Source organism: Schistocerca piceifrons, chromosome 3 (genome assembly GCF_021461385.2).
Source record: "Schistocerca piceifrons isolate TAMUIC-IGC-003096 chromosome 3, iqSchPice1.1, whole genome shotgun sequence".
Lineage (NCBI taxonomy): Eukaryota > Metazoa > Arthropoda > Insecta > Orthoptera > Acrididae > Schistocerca > Schistocerca piceifrons.
Window position 1 is genome coordinate 880,311,988 of NC_060140.1, and position 19,002 is coordinate 880,330,989.

Consider the following 19,002-nt stretch of genomic DNA (forward strand, 5'->3'; position numbering starts at 1 on the left):
TTGTTTTTGCCCTTTGGCAGTGCTTCCGCACCTGCCATTTTTCCTTGTTACTTGGAACAGCTGACTGCAAAAGAGCCACCTTGATGATACTGTCGTCTCAGGTCATACACCAGAGGAACACATTGCCAATTTGCATACTCTTTTTTTTGAGTGTCAGAAGCAGGACTTAAGTGCCATCTCGAAAAATGCGACTTTTTCCAAACTGAAACACAATACTTAAGCCATGTGATTAACAGTCAGGGTGTGCACCTCCTTCAATCTCATTTTCTTGCAACCATGGACTGCCTGTTCCTTGCGATGTGTGTGAACTGCAGTCAGTACTATGCAAGATGACATACATTTGGTTCATACCAAATGCCACTTAGATCGCAGCTCCATTGCATCGCAAAAATGTACCCTTTGTGTGGACTAAAGATTGTCAACTCAAAATGTTTTTGCTTAGTAACAGATGCTTCTTCATATGGAATTGGCATTATGCTTTCATTCAGAATTGGTGCACAAGACAGACCTATTGCCTTTGCCTCAAAGCTGTGTATGGTGTGACGAAATTCCATCTCACTTTGTTCTATTTAGAGGGATCATCTTGGCCTCATTCATTGAACAGTATCCAAAACTGAGTTGTGCGCTGATGTGCTCATCCCGAAGTGTTGCAAAAGATGTGTGTCGATTGCTCCACCACGGACATTGGGGAATTGTTCGCACTAAAGAGTTAGTGTGACGGCATTAGTTGGCAGGGCACGGATGCCCATAATGAACAGATGATGTCATAGTGCCATACATGTGTGGAGAACAAATCCGCTCTACCACAGATGTTCTCAGCTTAGCCTAAAACTCAATTGCTGTGGCAACTAGTGCACATTGACTTCGCAAGATCGTTTTGGAGCACTTATTGGCTCATAGTGGTAGACTGTTTTAGAAAGTTTCCATTTTCAGAGCCTATGAACTCTCACACATCGTGTGGCACCACTCAAGTAATGTCAATATTTTGCATAGATGGTTTGCCAGAAGTACTTGTTTTGGACAACAGACCACAGATCACTTCTCGTGACTTTGAAGAGTTTTATGAACACAATGGCGTTCATCATCTCGTAAGTGCTTTGTTTCACCCACAGTCCACTGGAGCAGCAAAACGCTTCATACGCACTTTCAGGCAACAGATGGCCAAGCTTCATACCACCCACACACAGGAACACACCCTGCGACTCTTTTCTCGCCCCCTATCGCTCCCACCCACGAGACGGACCATCACCAGCGGAACTTCTGCATGGCCGCTGCCATCGGATGCTGCTACAATTGCTCCACCCACTGCAGCATCCGGCATCGCCAATGGTCTGCAAGTATCGCTTTGCTCCACGTGATCTTGTTCTGTACAGGGTTTATGGCAACCGTGGGTGCTGGGAAAGAGGAGTGATCCAGGAACGCATTGGCTTTTATATGCAGTTAATTGCAGGTCCCGATGGTTTGCAGAGTCACCACCAGAACCAAATTCACACACGTCCCTCGCCATGTGATTCTGCTGCTTTTCGTCCCTCAGATTTACGTCTTCACAGGATTACGCGGTCTTCACAGGTGCCCGCTGGTGCCACGAGGGCACCCCAGGAGGAGCGGACGGACAAAGTGCCCTCACCCCCACCGTCCCTGCTCGCTGACCCCACAGACTTGGACCCACCATTGCCATTACTGTCAACACCCCAGCACACACCCTCATGCCCAGACGTGTGCATCGGCAGCAGTTCCGGAGAATGTTCCTGTTACTTAACAAGCCAGATGGTGCAGTAGGGTAGGGAGTACACCGTCCTTCACAGTCTCAGCTCCCAGCTCGTCTCTACATCCAGGGTCCTGCCTCCCTCCCCGTTGTCGTTTGCAGTCTCACTACACGACTACGGTGTGGCACATGGGACGGAGGAATGTGCTGGTGTAAGCTGGCACCAGCACACCCGCAGCAAAGAGGTTGCAAGAAGATTGACAGAGGCCAAACAAAAGACTCGCAGGCAACGTGCCGCCAACACCCTCTCAGTCGCCAGTATTTAGATCACCGCTGCGGCCAGGAGGGCCAATCTGTCGCACTGACTGGGTTCGAGTCTGTTGCACCGAGTGAGTTCCAGTCCACCATCAGTCGCAGCCCAGCTAGAGTCGCAGTCACAGCCTCTAGCTCAGAGTCGGGCAGCCCATAGTGACCAGAAAGTGTACATAATGGGCTTTGTACATCACCAGCAGTGAGACTACATGGATTATTACAAAGAGCTTCAATGACAATGACTATCTTAAGTGAAGAAGATTTCTTATTCTTAGGAATAAAGAACCTAGTTAATATGTGTGTGCAGTTCATGTTATAGAAAGAGCATACTGGCCACCAAACAATATCCTCTCCTTGCTCCCTCAGTAGAAGCCTACAAAACGTGGAACCATTAGAAAAACTATCCCTGTAAACCCCATCATGTATCGTTGACAGGAAGATCCAAAGAAATTTCCTAAAATTGGGATACCCAGATCTGTGTAAGTTTTGCAATCATGGTGAGGTCCAAACAACCTAACACATTTATATTTGGATTGCCCCATCCAGTTCTGCCTCCAGGAACTCATGTCAGCAACTCATCGTGAAATGAGCTTAACTAGCCTAACTCATCTCCTTTGTTCTGTAAATACTTGGGCCTACTTTCGTTTTTTATCCATTGTTTCCTACAAGTGTTATATTTATTTATATGTTCTGTTCCCAAAATATGTACTCCTTTATGTCATTTAATTTGTAATCTGATGATTGTAACACATTTAAAAAAATATAGTCATGTAAGAAACAAATCAAAGCTACATACCTTCAGTCCACTTCAGTCTAAACTCACATGAGAAATGTTGTCACCTTTTGAATCAGCCACAACATCTCACTGGTACCGAAGTTCTGATATGTAATGAAACATAGATAAAATTTTGTCAGCCGATACTTCGTTTCTTAACTGATTACCATACTACGGTGCAGAAATGATGTCATAGAACCTCTAACTTAGAATATTACACTCTTATCTTGCAAGAATATAAATGCACATACACTCCTGGAAATGGAAAAAGGAACACATTGACACCGGTGTGTCAGACCCACCATACTTGCTCCGGACACTGCGAGAGGGCTGTACAAGCAATGATCACACGCACGGCACAGCGGACACACCAGGAACCGCGGTGTTGGCCGTCGAATGGCGCTAGCTGCGCAGCATTTGTGCACCGCCGCCGTCAGTGTCAGCCAGTTTGCCGTGGCATACGGAGCTCCATCGCAGTCTTTAACACTGGTAGCATGCCGCAACAGTGTGGACGTGAACCGTATGTGCAGTTGACGGACTTTGAGCGAGGACGTATAGTGGGCATGCGGGAGGCCGGGTGGACGTACCGCCGAATTGCTCAACACGTGGGGCGTGAGGTCTCCACAGTACATCGATGTTGTCGCCAGTGGTCGGCAGAAGGTGCACGTGCCCGTCGACCGGGGACCGGACCGCAGCGACGCACGGATGCACGCCAAGACCGTAGGATCCTACGCAGTGCCGTAGGGGACCGCACCGCCACTTCCCAGCAAATTAGGGACACTGTTGCTCCTGGGGTATCGGCGAGGACCATTCGCAACCGTCTCCATGAAGCTGGGCTACGGTCCCGCACACCGTTAGGCCATCTTCCGCTCACGCCCCAACATCGTGCAGCCCGCCTCCAGTGGTGTCGCGACAGGCGTGAATGGAGGGACGAATGGAGACGTGTCGTCTTCAGCGATGAGAGTCGCTTCTGCCTTGGTGCCAATGATGGTCGTATGCGTGTTTGGCGCCGTGCAGGTGAGCGCCACAATCAGGACTGCATACGACCGAGGCACACAGGGCCAACACCCGGCATCATGGTGTGGGGAGCGATCTCCTACACTGGCCGTACACCACTGGTGATCGTCGAGGGGACACTGAATAGCGCACGGTACATCCAAACCGTCATCGAACCCATCGTTCTACCATTCCTAGACCGGCAAGGGAACTTGCTGTTCCAACAGAACAATGCACGTCCGCATGTATCCCGTGCCACCCAACGTGCTCTAGAAGGTGTAAGTCAACTACCCTGGCCAGTAATATCTCCGGATCTGTCCCCCATTGAGCATGTTTGGGACTGGATGAAGCGTCGTCTCACGTGGTCTGCACGTCCAGCACGAACGCTGGTCCAACTGAGGCGCCAGGTGGAAATGGCATGGCAAGCCGTTCCACAGGACTACATCCAGCATCTCTACGATCGTCTCCATGGGAGAATAGCAGCCTGCATTGCTGCGAAAGGTGGATATACACTGTACTAGTGCCGACATTGTGCATGCTCTGTTGCCTGTGTCTATGTGCCTGTGGTTCTGTCAATGTGATCATGTGATGTATCTGACCCCAGGAATGTGTCAATAAAGTTTCCCCTTCCTAGGACAATGAATTCATGGTGTTCTTATTTCAATTTCTAGGAGTGTATATTATGTAAAATTAACAATTTTACTAAAATTCAATAAATGAAACATCATCTTCAACTGTTGTATGTTTAATATATCTAACTCATACAGTGTGTAGCAAAAGATCTACAAAACATGAAATGCCATATCTTTTTTGCACCTTGTTTAAAAAGTAAACAGGTTTCACCCCACAAGGCAACATAGGTATTACATTATTTTTTAAAACAGTCACTGACATGAAATCTGAAACATCACACAAATAAAAACCTTTATTCACAACTAAATCAATAATGATAATGATAACAATAGTACTAACTAAAATGAGCTCAATTTATGTATCCAGTTAGAGTATATGTTCTTTTTCAAACACCAGACCTTTAAATGGAATGTCTCACAAACAAAGCATTTGTTTTTGAAGATAATATGAAAACTGATATTTCTACAAGTCAAAATATTTTTGCTGAAGCAATTGTTTTGCTGTATGTTATAAAAGAAACTAAATTTATTTCATTTTCCTTAAATAAACAATTTTGTGTGACTGGCTCTTGCACTCTTGACGTAATGAAAAGTGGTAGTGTGCTCATCACTATTTTTTTACAACTGTAAGTGTTGAAACTGGTCTTCGTAAGCTTTATTCCAGCATTTATGACTAGCATTAAAAGTGATGAAGAATCTGTCTGCTGATAAAAGGGTCTGTTCACAATTGTGTCCCTAGGAAATATTTGCCACTAACCAACCCATTACAGCATTTTCCATGCTGTCCACTGGTAGCAAAAGTATATATTCCTTTTGCACATTCGTTTCATTTCTGACCTTACAGAAAGACACTTTTGCACTTATCTGCAAGATTATGATATTTCTCCACATCGATTCTTGTACTCAATAGGCTAGCCCTTAACTATCACGTGTATGGACTTTCAATGTTTTCACTGTTACCAATACTTCTGAATTTCGCAGTGGGAAGAGAGAGTAGCCTTACTAATTTTTTTTTAACATTTACTTGCACATTACTGTAAGAAACAAACATCCTAAACTTCATTCTGGTATGATTAAATAACACACACCGATTACAAATTGCTACAAATGGACAACATGATAGGAAGAATTTCATCATTCCAAAATTAAAGTCTTTCTGAACCTGTTTAAAGTTGGTTAGCCTGCACAAGTCTGACATTTCTTGACTTTCCATTTGATATATACATCGGTTTGACTGAAAAGTACACATCTTGAAACATCAGCAGAGAAATTCGACACAGATGTTCTGGCTGTATCACATATGAAAAGCTTCACAAATGCATTAGAGTTGTAAATTCAATGACAGCAAGAGCTGCCCAAAATTATGCCATGTTTAACTGGTAACAGCTGCAGTTATGATTGACTGTATTGCTGAGGGAAGCTTTCGGACATGCTTCTGAACACTTGTGAGTTGATGAGTTACACCAATCCCAATCTCTTTGCATGTGGTGAAACAATTCATTGACTCAACAAAGGGTAAACCGATAAAAGATGATCTCAAAAACTGTGACCACAGCAGTATTTCACATGATGGCTTTGCAAAATAGCATCAATGAACAATTATTATTTTGAAGGAGGAACTTTTTTTTACAGCCAAAATCTTGTTGTGTAAATTACATAATTTTTCTTCCGTATCACCAAGAGTGATTCTGTTCTTCTAAAGTTCATTACATGTTACAATTTTCCTTTTTTGAAGAAAGGAAAGATGATTAAAATTAAATGTTCCATGTATGATAAGGTCATTTAGAGAGAGCACAAGCATGGACTGGGAAGAGAAATTAGCCAAGCCCATTCAAAGGAAACATCCTGGCATCTGCCTTAAGCAATTCAGGGAAATCACACTTGGATGGCCAGAATGGGATTTTAACAGTCATGCTCTAGAATGAGAGTCCAGCCCCTGTTTGGTTCAATGTTATTTTTTCACATATTAAAATTTACTACTGTTTACTATATCGAGATTTTGAAACAGGTGACATTACCTAGAGCAACCTACTAGGGCCCTTTTTTTTGCCAAACTTATTTCCTTGTTTCTAACCTCCAGTCCTGTCACCCCCCCCCCACCCCCTCCTTTTCCCTGTTTCGTACATCATCAATGGCCAGCAGAAATGTGACCGACATGGAGGCAAATATGTTCCTGGTTAACACTATCCATTTGTTGACAACTGTAAACAGCATTGTCAGAGCAGCAAAGGGAAAGGAATAGTAAGAACTAATAATGACAAATGTCCTCCTGGGAAATAGCTGAAGGAGAGCATAATCACACCTGAATTCTATATTTGAAACTACGTAACTCGGGATGCAGCAAACTGAGCAGGAAGAGAAAAAAAAAATGTGTGCAGACAGTTCTTCCAAGGTAACACTGAATAAGAATTCCTTGTGATAGCTCCATTTATGTATTGACAAAAGGTTTCTTTATCAACAAAAGAAAAGGGGGGGGGGGGGAATCACTGTTGCCTGAGTATTCCTTGCACAAGAGATTCTGTGCATCTACTGTTACAAAAATATTTCATTCATATTGGACTAAGGTACTCTGTGGTTATACTGAAATAGATAATTTTATTGAATTATAACAACTGGACACGTTATATGTGACTGGATCTTTCAGTTCAAATGTACGGTTCTCATTACTACATTCTTACTCTTTTTGATAAGATACTGGAGGAGAGGTACCTTCACGATGAAACAAACTTTATGACAATTTTATTCATAGTTAAGTGCCAGACCTGCAGTAAAAAAAGGAAAAGAAATCTAAATCTCAGAATGGTAACTATTGTTACTACTGTGAAAAGCTGTAACCTGATGCTAATGCTAATGCAAGCTCTGTTTATGAAGCTACTGATTTCATACCTTTGCATTATCTCATTGCACCTGATTGGAACTATCTCTTATCAGTTGACTTTGACATTCATAATCATCAGTAAAGGATGAATCCACTTTTAGTTCAAAAGTGTGACAGGACAAACTAACATTTAAAGAATATTACGATTCTGTATGTGTAGTCCTGTCATGCCTAGAAAAGCTTCCTTCAGAAAACTGAAAATGCATTACTTATGAGTTTTAAATAGTACTCAATATTTATCACAAAACTACAATACAACAAAATGAATTCCTCCAACGTTCTATATACTCAGTTTTTTTATTACATGTTTGAGAAGTATAAATGACAAAACCAGAAGACTGAACACAACCGTAAATGTCTTCAAACAAAGTTTTATACAATGTTGTGTAATACAACCAGAAACATGTACATGAAAATGTTACATTTAAATACAGATGCAGTCATTTTGTAACATAAATAAATAAACATAAAATTACACAGATATGAGTTAAAGAGATCAAGTGTGCTTAAAGAAAATAAATTGAGCCTGTGTTTTCAGCGTTAAAAAATGCTGCTTACACACCACAAAAATAGAATATGTGAAATTAAATCAGAAATAAACAAGATTGTCAGGCCTAGTCATGAAATTGTATATTTATTAACAGCGGTCATTCCAACAGTCTCTCTTTTTTATTTTTTCATGCAGAGAAAGAAATTTACTTCCAACTTATCACAGATATCTTTATGTTGGGTTTTCATGGTGAATGTGATCATAAGAACACACTTTTTTTTTTTACGCTTGTGTACGCACACACACACACACACACACACACACACACACACACACACACACACACACACACACACACACACACACTCTTTTATATATATATATCTATATATGTAGACGCTTTAAAAAATTCTTTCTGCTTTAATAAATCAATCTACCAAAATATGGAAACAACTATAGAAAAATTATTGCAACATTTGGAACAACAGGCAGGCGTTTCATGTGTGTTTTGTCACCAAGCATATACAACCGTATTTCCAGTTGTGATTAAAAGCAAATATGGAGTTGGTAAATATTTTAACAACACAATATTTTGTTTTGAATACTTAGCTGACATATATGAATATCAAACAGGACACGCATCCTCTTTTTTTTTATGAAAAAAGAAACGAAGCACATTAATTTTAGAGAATTACAAACTGATACTAACAATAGATTTACAGAAGCATCAAGTTACTGAAAAATACAATTGTATGACAAACTTGAACAATTTTATTTTTATTGCTGAACATAAACACAAGTCAATTCAGGCCACATTTACAGTAATCAGACAAAACAAATGACAGATATGGCACAGAATACAAACACAGTGGAAAATTCTCGCTGTATTGTATGTGACAACACTTAAACAAACAGTGCTGTAAAGTATATCATACTGCACGGAGCACACAACACAAACTCCTCACCAATAGTGGCAGTGATCACACTTTGTGGAAGAAATTTACCTTTATTAAGACACTATCTTATTAAAAACAAAACACAGCTAAATAATGACAAATCATTAGCAGTGTCTGGCAGCTTTTTGGCAGTGATACGTTGATTGAAAGTATTTCTGTGTTACTTGTAACGTCCGAGGTCCTTCAGTTTCACAATTATAAGTTAACTGTTAAATGCACACGTACTTGCATTTGCACACATTATAAAATTGTTTGTTATTACAAAAACTACTCAGCCATCTATACAAAGTTTCATTTAAAATTTAAATAAAGAAACAGAATATTAATTCCCGAAAACTATACTACACAGAACAGTTGTTAGACAGGTGGAGTCCAAATATTCTGTTTCAGTCATAACTTCATATAAACACTTATGTACATTTTCCAGCTAATTTACTACAAAATTATCCAGCATTCACGGTCACTCGAAATTATTTTGGCGTCTCGTCAGTTTGAATGACCGGATTTCTGAACACACAATCTGAATAACCATACAGGAAATTAAAAGGTACGAGCAAAATAATACAACTAAAATTAATTACATAAAGATTCATTTATCTCTATATATACAATGCAATCACATTTGGCAGTGCTACTGTTCAGCTGGTTGATTCCTGCTTTCCTTCTTTTCCAAAGGGGAGGAGGTGTAGTGTGGAGAAATCTCCACTCTCAAAAAGATAACTAATTTATCAATGGTTTATTCACATTCAAAACAGAGATCCCTCTACTGTTTTTACTAACTACTACTTATTCTCAACCCATTTCCAACTATATACATGACATTAACCTATACGTCTGAAAATGCAGTCCATCTGTAATCATTAACACTACTAAACAGGAACAAATTGTCTGAAATGGTTCTGCATAAATAGCGTAACCTTTTTTTCTACTGTACAATGTCTTTTAAGGGACACCGGCGGAGGGGGGTGAGAGAACAGATAAATGCTGCAAACTGATGCCACAACTTAACCATCAATGTTATATCACTATGTAATACTGATGGAGTGCAGTACTGCTTTATACTGAATTCTAAAGGCAATTTCAATGAAAGATACTAGTACAGCAATATTTATTGTGTAGCAAACATAACGAGTTTGTGCTTCGGCATAAAAAAAAAAAGAGAGAAAGCTACTGTTCAGTAACAAAATCCTATTATTACTGATGGCCCCATTCACACAGTGCTTTCCTCGTCTTTTCATTACACACACTGACTTCCTTTTAGTTTCAAATATTAGTTTACTTTGGATTTGTAGGGCATTTGAGATTTTCCTCCACCCCCTTCTTTTTTACAATATATACGATTCGGTGCAAGAGATCATAAGACTACCATTCGACGCTAGCCGAAGCAGCTCCTTTTTATGCCTGTTGATTTCCTCCTAATCTTCACACAACCTGAATGAAGACATTATTCTCTTTCAAAAATTTCACTAAATTTGTTGTTTGTCAAATTAATAAACAAATAAACCATTTGAGAACTATTTTTTCTAAAAAGAGATACCCGTAACATAAGCAACAGGCAACCGTTAGAGAGACAAAGTAAGCATAACATGTACGTAATAAGAAAGATGACGAGGAAAAAATAGCAGTATGAGGTAGAAGGAAATCAGCAAGCAAGTGTCTCCATAGTTAATCAGTTTCTTAATTACACTAACAGTCCAACAGTTCACTTCTGCTTCCATGACAGGCACAGCAAATTACAATCGGTCTAACAATGTGACAAGCGGTCATCACGTCGTCCTCGTCTGTTTGCGACGGTTCTTCCGTGAAGAATTAGGTTTAGAGAAGAGGACCGTATGCAGCGACTCCAGTGAAGTACTCGGCAACCCAGGAAGCGGAACAGTTCTCGAAGGCCGCGCATCTGCTTCTGGCACCCACTCATCCGGAATGCTGAAAATGTACACACCAACATATTACAAAACAATCAGACATGACCAAAATAGAAAGAGGCCCCTACAAGTACAATAACTGGTGACTTGAAAATCAGTGGTTTATGTATGGGACATCTGCTGTGCAGCAGGGGTGCCACAATACAACAGACAGGAAATTTCCAATACAACAAAGATGAAAAAATGGGAAATCACCTTATTTCCAGTTAACTTACTCACCAAGTCCAGGATGTCCTATTATAAAGCAGATACCTACAGCAGGAAAATAAAAATTACATAATGTGCTCTAACATCTGCTTATGTACTGATGTTTATCATCCTCAGTTTTAAACAGGAAAGTATACACTATCTTCTCCCAGTGCTGTGTCCCTTGGCTCTGGGTCCATACTCCCTCCATTAAAGTGTGATGCTATGCAGCACTTAATCTGTGACAGCAGCTCATACTAATGAATATGATATTCAGCCTGGACTTAACAAATCTGTCACTGAAATCTTGAATTCTACATTTTTCTATAATTTGCTAGCATTACTGAACTTCAATGACCACAGATCGAAAAGTATTGAAGAAATGGTTAGAGGGTTTATGAGGAATTGTGCACCCCTTCTCCTCTGCAGCTCAAAAAGTATGAAGCTGCTGAGAAATTTCCGTTATTTCCCAGTTTCTGAAATGTTATCACTGGGAATTTAAATCAGTCACTACATTTGGTCCTATCATAATCTAAATACAGCTTTTTGTGGTTTGCATTTTTTTATAATTAACTTATTTTAGCTCTGTTGCAATTATAGTTTCACACAAAGAAAAACGCAAACACACAGTTAATTACAGAGATTTGTAACATCTGAAGTTTTCTACAGAAAGCACAATGTTTGTTAAGTGTTGTGTTACTTTAAATAATGTGTCAAACTAATAAAAAATGTACAAGAAACTATCTGCACAAAAATGCAGATCTCAAGTGCAGCAGCAGGTGAGAGATATGGAGAGGATAGAAGCCATTAAAACCAAAATACAGTGCTGCTTACACACTCACATGATCTCTCTAAATGTACCATCAGAATTCTTAGACACTCAAATGCTACTGCATCACCACTTACAATGTACTACGCAAACAATAAAATTTTCCTGACTTCTATAGACACACAAGTAGACCAAGTCTACAGTCAAAATAAAAAATAATGGAACAGATCTGAGCTACATGTAAAACCATGTTTATGAATTCAGGTATACTATATAACTATTCTTAGTATAATTAAACTCAACAAACAATGAAGTGACAAAAGTCACGGGATACCTTCTAATATTGTGTTGGATCTCCTTTTGCCCGGCACAGTGCAGCAACTCCATGTGGCATCAACTCAACAAGTTATTGGAAATCCACTGCAGAAATATAGAGCATGCTGCCTCTACAGCCAGCCGTAACTGAGAAACTGTTGCCTGTGCAGGATGTTGTCCACAAACTGACCTCTGGATTATGTTCCATAAATGTTTGATGGGATTCACATTCGGCAATCTGGGTGGCCAAATAAAAACTATTCAGAATGTTTTCAAACCAATTGCCAACAACCGTGGCTCTGTGACACGACATTATTTTTTGGGTACATGAAGTCCATGAATGGCTGCAAATGGTCTCCGAGTAGCTGAACGTAACTGTTTCCAGGCAATGATCATTTTAGTTGAACCAGAGGACCCAGTCCATTCCTTGTAACCACAGTCCACACCATTATGGAACCGCCACCAACTTACACAGTGCCTTGTTGACAGCTTGGGTGCATGGCTTCATGGGGTCTGTGCCACACTTTAGCCCTACCAGGAGGTCTCACCAAATGAAATTGGGACTCATCTGGCCAGGCCATGGTTCTCCAGTAATCTAGGGTCCAACTGAAATGATCACAAGCCCAGGAGAGGCACTGCAAGCAATGTCATGCCATTAGCAAAGGAACTCGCATTGGTTAGGTTGTCTGCCGTCACAGCCCATTAACACCATATTTTTATGCACTCGTACATTCCACCCTTTTTTCTGCAGTTATTTCACACAATGTTGCTTGTCTGCTAGCACTGACAATGCTACACAAACGATGCTGCTCTTGCTCATTAAGTGAAAGCTGTCGGTAGTAAAGGTAATGCCTGAAAGTTAGTCCTGAATTCTCTAATGATTCCTGAAATGGAATGTCCCATGAATCTAGCTCCAACTACCATTCCATGTTCAAAGTTTCAATTCCCATGGTGTGGCCATAATCATTTCAGAAACCTTCTTGCATGAATCATCAAAGTACAAAAATGACAGCTTTGCCAATGCACTGCCCTCTTATACTTTGTGTATGCACTACTATCACTATCTTTATAAGTGCTTATCACTATTCCATGACTTTTGTCACCTCAGTGTATTATAATTTATGATAAAAAAGTATCAGCTACATTCAACGAATTCCTTAACTTGAGAGGAGAATACCAAAGTCTCCAAAGTAATTCTACACCACAGAAAACAGCATACGGATGGCAAGCACAAGCATTTCCCCATTCACACAAGCAACCCTGCAGCACAGGAAAGGAAGGAAGGAAGGAAATAGGAATTTGTGCCAAAACGAACCAGGTTTCACAAGGATCAGTAACTGATAAATTTGTCTATAGTGATATAAATATGTAGCAACGCTGAAAAGGATCTTAAACTGAAAACATTACTTCCCGCATGCTATTCTTCCTCCTTTCATGTCCCATACATGTTTACTCCTGAGACTTACAGTGCACAATGAAACCTCTGTCAGTTTCTGCACCACAAACATCTCATCTTAGTGTACATGCTAGAACATTGAAGTACTTTCACAAAGAATTGTGATGAGGAAGCTCAGTATAATAGCTTTCAACTTAAAGCCAGTAACAGTGAATTTCCACAAGACAGATTGTCAAATCCTTCCAAGGAAGATTTAAGAGAGCAAAATGTAGGCTCACACCTTAAATAATTATGGTATTTTATGTTTTCAGTTGCTAATGGAAATTTATGAATTTTCTAGACCTATCTACAATTGTTGGTTGAAGGCTTAGTTTTGGACAAAAGTCAACTAATATTTATTGATTACTTCAGTACTGCCACAACTCTATGTATTTCATCAGTTCGACATCTGAGCTGATACATGAAAAATGTACTAAAAGTAACCACAGAGGTTTCATTGTAGTCACAAAGGAAAAGACAAATATTAAAATAAGCAAAAATGATGCCAAACTCGGGTACGTGTTTTCGCATATATAAAGATAAGACCTTACCAGATCAGATGACAGACAATAAAAACTCTCAAAGTGTGTATAGGAATAAGGAATCGGACAGGAGGCTGCTTTTGAAACACAACCCGGACAGCCGTATCCCACGACACCGGTGCCTGCCTCAAGTTGAAAGACAAAACAAATAAGTGATCAGTAAGTTGACAAAGTATGCAAATGACAGAGATGCGCAAGTGTATCACCCGCCACTGCTGTTACCACTCACATGTGCTCTGGGAACCACCTGAGCAGCACCTTCGTCTTGCCGTCGAGCTCCACCCGCCGCGCCAGCACCTATCAACAAGTTGGCACAAGTAAGTCAAAGGTGCCATTTTATCTTCAAACTGATCACATCTGCAAGCTTATTGCAATTGCAAAATAAATAAATAAATAAAATAGAATAGAATAATAAATATACTAGCATTTATTAAATAAAGAGCACTTTGATGTATAATTGCCCAAAACCTGACACATTGAAATTTTTATACTATATTAAATTGCTGCCACTTGTGCAGGATTTTGGTCAGTGACATCACGTCACAAAGCCTTGACAAATTATTGAAGTTAACTGGGTGGCAAGTGCTATACACTGTCCAAAATGCTAAGTGCCAAATATATAGTGAGAATTACCAAGTAAGACTATTGTACAACTCCTCCCCCTTCATCATGTTTCATGGTTCAATATACAATTGAACTGGAAGAAATAAACAACACCGAAGATACTCATTGTACGAACAAAATGATACAGATGGAAGATAAATGTTTTCAAAGGAGATTTCTGTTTGTGTTACAACTTTTTATTTTCAAATGAGAACCACCATTTTTATTGCAGACTAGTTGTTACCCCGTATCAGTAGTTTTGTTGTGATTACTGATAGCAAGTAAACAAGCACAAGTTTGTCCAAAAATGTGTCCGCCTGTTTCAGTAAGCACAGCTCGTGATGTGGGTGTGTCTGTAATTGGACGAGGGCCCAATGAAAAACCCCATTAGATTCTATAAATAACTCTCATAAAATTCAAAATTCTTGATGCTTGGAGATATGGTAGGGACGGTATTTTTGACTCATCAGAACTGACCAGCCATTTGTGAGAGCAACTCCTGACTGTGGATTGTAAGCCACTGCAGCTAGTACTGCAATTTCATTATTACTGCTATAGTCATATAATATTATAGCTTACCAGCAAAACATTCAGCATAAACAGCAACAGTGGCGTCCAATTTTTTTGCAGCCTTGCTACAAATCAAAATTATTTCAATTTTCTCTTCTACAGATAAAACATCTACTACCTCAAATGTGCCAAAAAGAGCTCCAAAGTGGAGTGGTGCTGAGTCATTCCATGCCTGTGCTTATCAATGCGCTGGCATTGCCGTGGGGCACGCAGTAGGCCAGTGTGCGAGATTTCACTCGGTATGTGTGTATCTGTGGCATTTTCTATACAACGATTGTAGATTGTATTGCACTGGCAGCTGCTAGCAACTATAGGAAGAGGCACAGTATTTGGATAGAAGAATGTTACCAAATCAGTCACTGGACATTCCAGTTGGACTCACTGAAATCAAGCACCAATGATGATGATGGGTTTCACCAAAATCAAACATAAATTGAACAGAAAATTATATTACTTTAAAAGCAAGACATTGTTTTGACAACGAAAGCAAACTGTCATGTTCTCCGAGCCACAGCACGGGGAAGAAAGCTGCTCAGAAGAAATATGCTGCCATGAAGGGGCTCAGTCATGCTCTGCTCTCTGCAGCCGTGATGGCTAAAAGAGACACTGCCACTTCCTCTAGGACAGCACAAAGGTTGTTGCCTCTTCTTGGGGCTTGGTGCTGTACCCTGACCACCTGCCTTTGGGCAATCATCCCCACCGTTGGCGGGAGGAGCTGCCTTCATGCTGTCCCTCTGCTGCCTCGGGCTGGTCTTAGCCCATCGTTGTCTTCTCCTCCAACGTTCCAGTGCAACCGCGGCCACTGTGCCACCTTCAGGCCGGCTTCAGCTTGAAAAAGCCGGGCAGCCACGCCAGCTGTTGATTAGGCCAAGAAGAATCAGAAGAGGAGTTACAGCCTGTTCCCCTTTGTACGTAAAGTGCAGAGGTGCGGGGCAGCACTGTTCAACTTTATGATGAGCTGCAGAAAGCACAAGGTGGTCTACAAGTCTGTGAATTCAGACACTACGATCTGCGTGCAGGCAGTGAACGTGGCTGACCACATGATGATCATGATCACTGTGACTGCCCACATTGCCGACGCGCAGCCGGCACAAGAAAAGATAACTGCTGCATCAAGTGTGAAGAAGAAGAAGAAGAAGAAGAAGAAGAAGGCACTCCTGAGGGGGCTGCCTTAGAGTTGTAATGAGACAAAAGTCTGAGAAGGGCTGTTGCGCACAGGTTTCAGGAATGTGGCTGTACAGCTGCATAACTGAACCAACAACTGAAGACTGTCACTGTTTGGCATCACAGTGATAAATGACCTACAGCACTAGAGATGACTTCTCACTGTGGAAATTGCTGGGCAGACCTGTGATAGAAGCAGCTCTCCTGTCCGGCACAGACCCTCAGCCCCAGTGCTTCAAGTGCCAGGGTGAAAGCCATGTAGTGAAGTACTGCCACAATGCATAACAGTGCGTTAAATGCTCAGGTGAGCACGGCAGCCGCAGTTGTGACTGCGGCAGAGTTCTGCCAATCTGTGCTCCGTGTGGTGGACCACACTTCACCAGCTGGCGTGGCTGCCCGACTTTTTCAAGCTGAAGTCGGCTCGAAGGTGGCACAGTGGCCGCGGTTGCACCAGCACAGTGGAGGAGAAGACGACGATGGGCTTAGACCAGCCTGAGACAGCAGAGGGACCGCACAGAGGCAGCTCCTTCTGCCAACAGTTAGGACGATTGCCCAAAGGCAGGTGGGCAGGACGCAGCTTCAATCCCCAAGAAGAGGCGGCAACCTTTGTGCTGCAGTGGCTCTTTTAGCCATCATGGCAGCAGAGAGCAGCTACCCTGGCTGTGGAGAAGGAGGCAGCTTTGAGGCAACTGCAAGTAGTCTTCGCTCAGGCGCAACGATCAGCAGCACGGGTACAAACCCCAGCGAACACTCCTGCACCCACTTAGAAGTGTGTTGCAAATATTCAGAAAACTTTTAGGATGCCCGCCCCAGCTGCACTGTAGGAGAGGGGGCACCACGAAGACATCCATCGCCCCAATGGCAACAGCGGTAATGCCGAAAGCCGTGGGGGTGACCAACACCAAAGCAGAAGAAAATAAGGCAGCATTCACTGCCAAAGAGTGAGAGAACAGCCTGCAGCTCTCCAACAAATCAGTGGCGCAGTTTGTCGAGCAGGCAGCCCCCCCCTCGAGGAACATCTTCAGCAGAACTTTGCCTTCCAGTAAATGGGAAGTGCCACACAACAGCGAGCTGCCGGCGTTCGACCTCAGCCTGATGCTGCATAAAGTCACCACTGACATGGTGCAGCAGAAAGCTCACACTGAATTGCTCTCACTATACTGAACTTTGGCTCTGACGTGGATGTGCGATACCCACTACTAACATAACCTACCCTTGCAAGATCTGTTGCATGCAGCAACCTGTCCCGACTGTCACAGACGTTTTTTAGTGGGTAATCTCCAGATGTATCGACAACATCACAGCTCCCCAGCCTGTGAAGTCCTAGGTTAGTAACTAACAAACATGGAAGTCACAGTAGAACTCTCGAGATGGTCACCACGTTGATTTGGATGTGGAAAAGCTCCATCCTAAAAAGGTTTAAATGTCTAACCATAAAAGTTTCACAGAACAATCAGAGTTGCAAAACTAAATAAACTTTTTTTTAAAGAAACTATAACTGTTTAGAAGAGAAATTTTTTCATTTATATCACAAATGTAATGTTCAGTCAAATCCGTCTGTTTTTAATGGCAAAAACTGGAAAAACTTCATTTTGTCGATTACAGTGCCATCTACCACAAAGGTGGGGGGGGGGGGGGGGGGGGGCAAGTTTTGGCACAAAAGCAGAATCTGCAATAAAAATATGAGGTTCCCATATGAAAATAAAAAAAGTTGACCCCCTATGGTAGAGGGGTTGGGGGTTGGCCAGTTTTTGCACAGACATGTCCCCTTTGCAAATAACTTTTCATCAGGAGCATTTTTCTTCATACAATGTGTATTTTTGATGATGTTTAGTTGCTGCAAGGTTAAAAAAACATCCTGTATATGTAAGTATAAGGATACTTATATCAAAATTTACAAGTTTTCTAGGGCTTGACATGGTCAAGAATGTGGAAAAGTGATCTTAATTTTTAATATAAGCTTTTGTCTAGACTGCAAGGATATAAAATGGTATGACATGATTGGATTCGATTCTGCTAGCATTGATCTTCAGATATAAAATAATTAAAAAAAAAATTGTTCACCGAAAGTTTTCCCTGTTTACAGTATAAAAATAAAAGAAAGTGAGATAGCTCATATTATAAAATATCATCAAAGAGTGGAACACATCGTATGTTGTACAACCAGTACTCTGTCACTTTAACTACTGTGGGTTTCGTGATGCCACTAAGAAGAACGAATGTGCCTCTGCTAGAGGGAATCACTGTAGGCACAATTACATAATATAATTCATAGTAATTAAATGAAGTTAAAAGAATATGCACTGGAAAAAAAAAATGTTGGCTGGTTGACTGATGGTAGTAAAAGGGTTCAACAACTGAAAATAATAAAATATGGGGGAGAGTATATGAGAAGATAAACCATCATTCTAATGAAGTTTTTCCTAACTGATAACAGAAGGTGCTCCATGAAGTAATTTTAAAAATAAAATACATCAGAAACGCGTTCACTGCAGCCACTAGAAGTTGCTTCCTTTCAGCATGTTGTTGCTCCCAAAAACATTTTTGCTGAGCAATCTGATACTTTGATGTGTGTTAAACTGTGATCTAATGATATATAGAAACAAGAGTAATTCTGATGCTTACTACCTTTTTGGGAAGACAATGAGACTGCTCCAACACGACCTCTTCTGCACTCTTCCACAGTACATTGGTGATTGGGATCAAAAACATGCTGGAAAGAAGAGTGTTCTTGTGGCTGCAACGAACT

The 19,002-nt window shown here is 41.1% G+C and overlaps 1 protein-coding gene across 4 annotated transcripts in view; it reads right to left on the bottom strand.

Moving 5' to 3' along the window:
- Positions 1-8,541: 8,541 nt before the first annotated feature.
- LOC124788244 (zinc finger protein jing) overlaps positions 8,542-19,002 on the bottom strand; it is a 214,550-nt gene continuing 204,089 nt past the window's right edge. For all 4 annotated transcript variants that reach the window (XM_047255427.1, XM_047255430.1, XM_047255429.1 and 1 more), the window contains exons 6-7: positions 14,146-14,213; positions 8,542-10,670 (exon numbers count right to left, since the gene is read on the bottom strand). In XM_047255427.1, the coding sequence (XP_047111383.1) occupies positions 10,511-10,670; positions 14,146-14,213 (228 nt within the window). In that variant the 3' untranslated portion in view covers positions 8,542-10,510. The remainder of the gene's footprint in view (positions 10,671-14,145; positions 14,214-19,002) is intronic.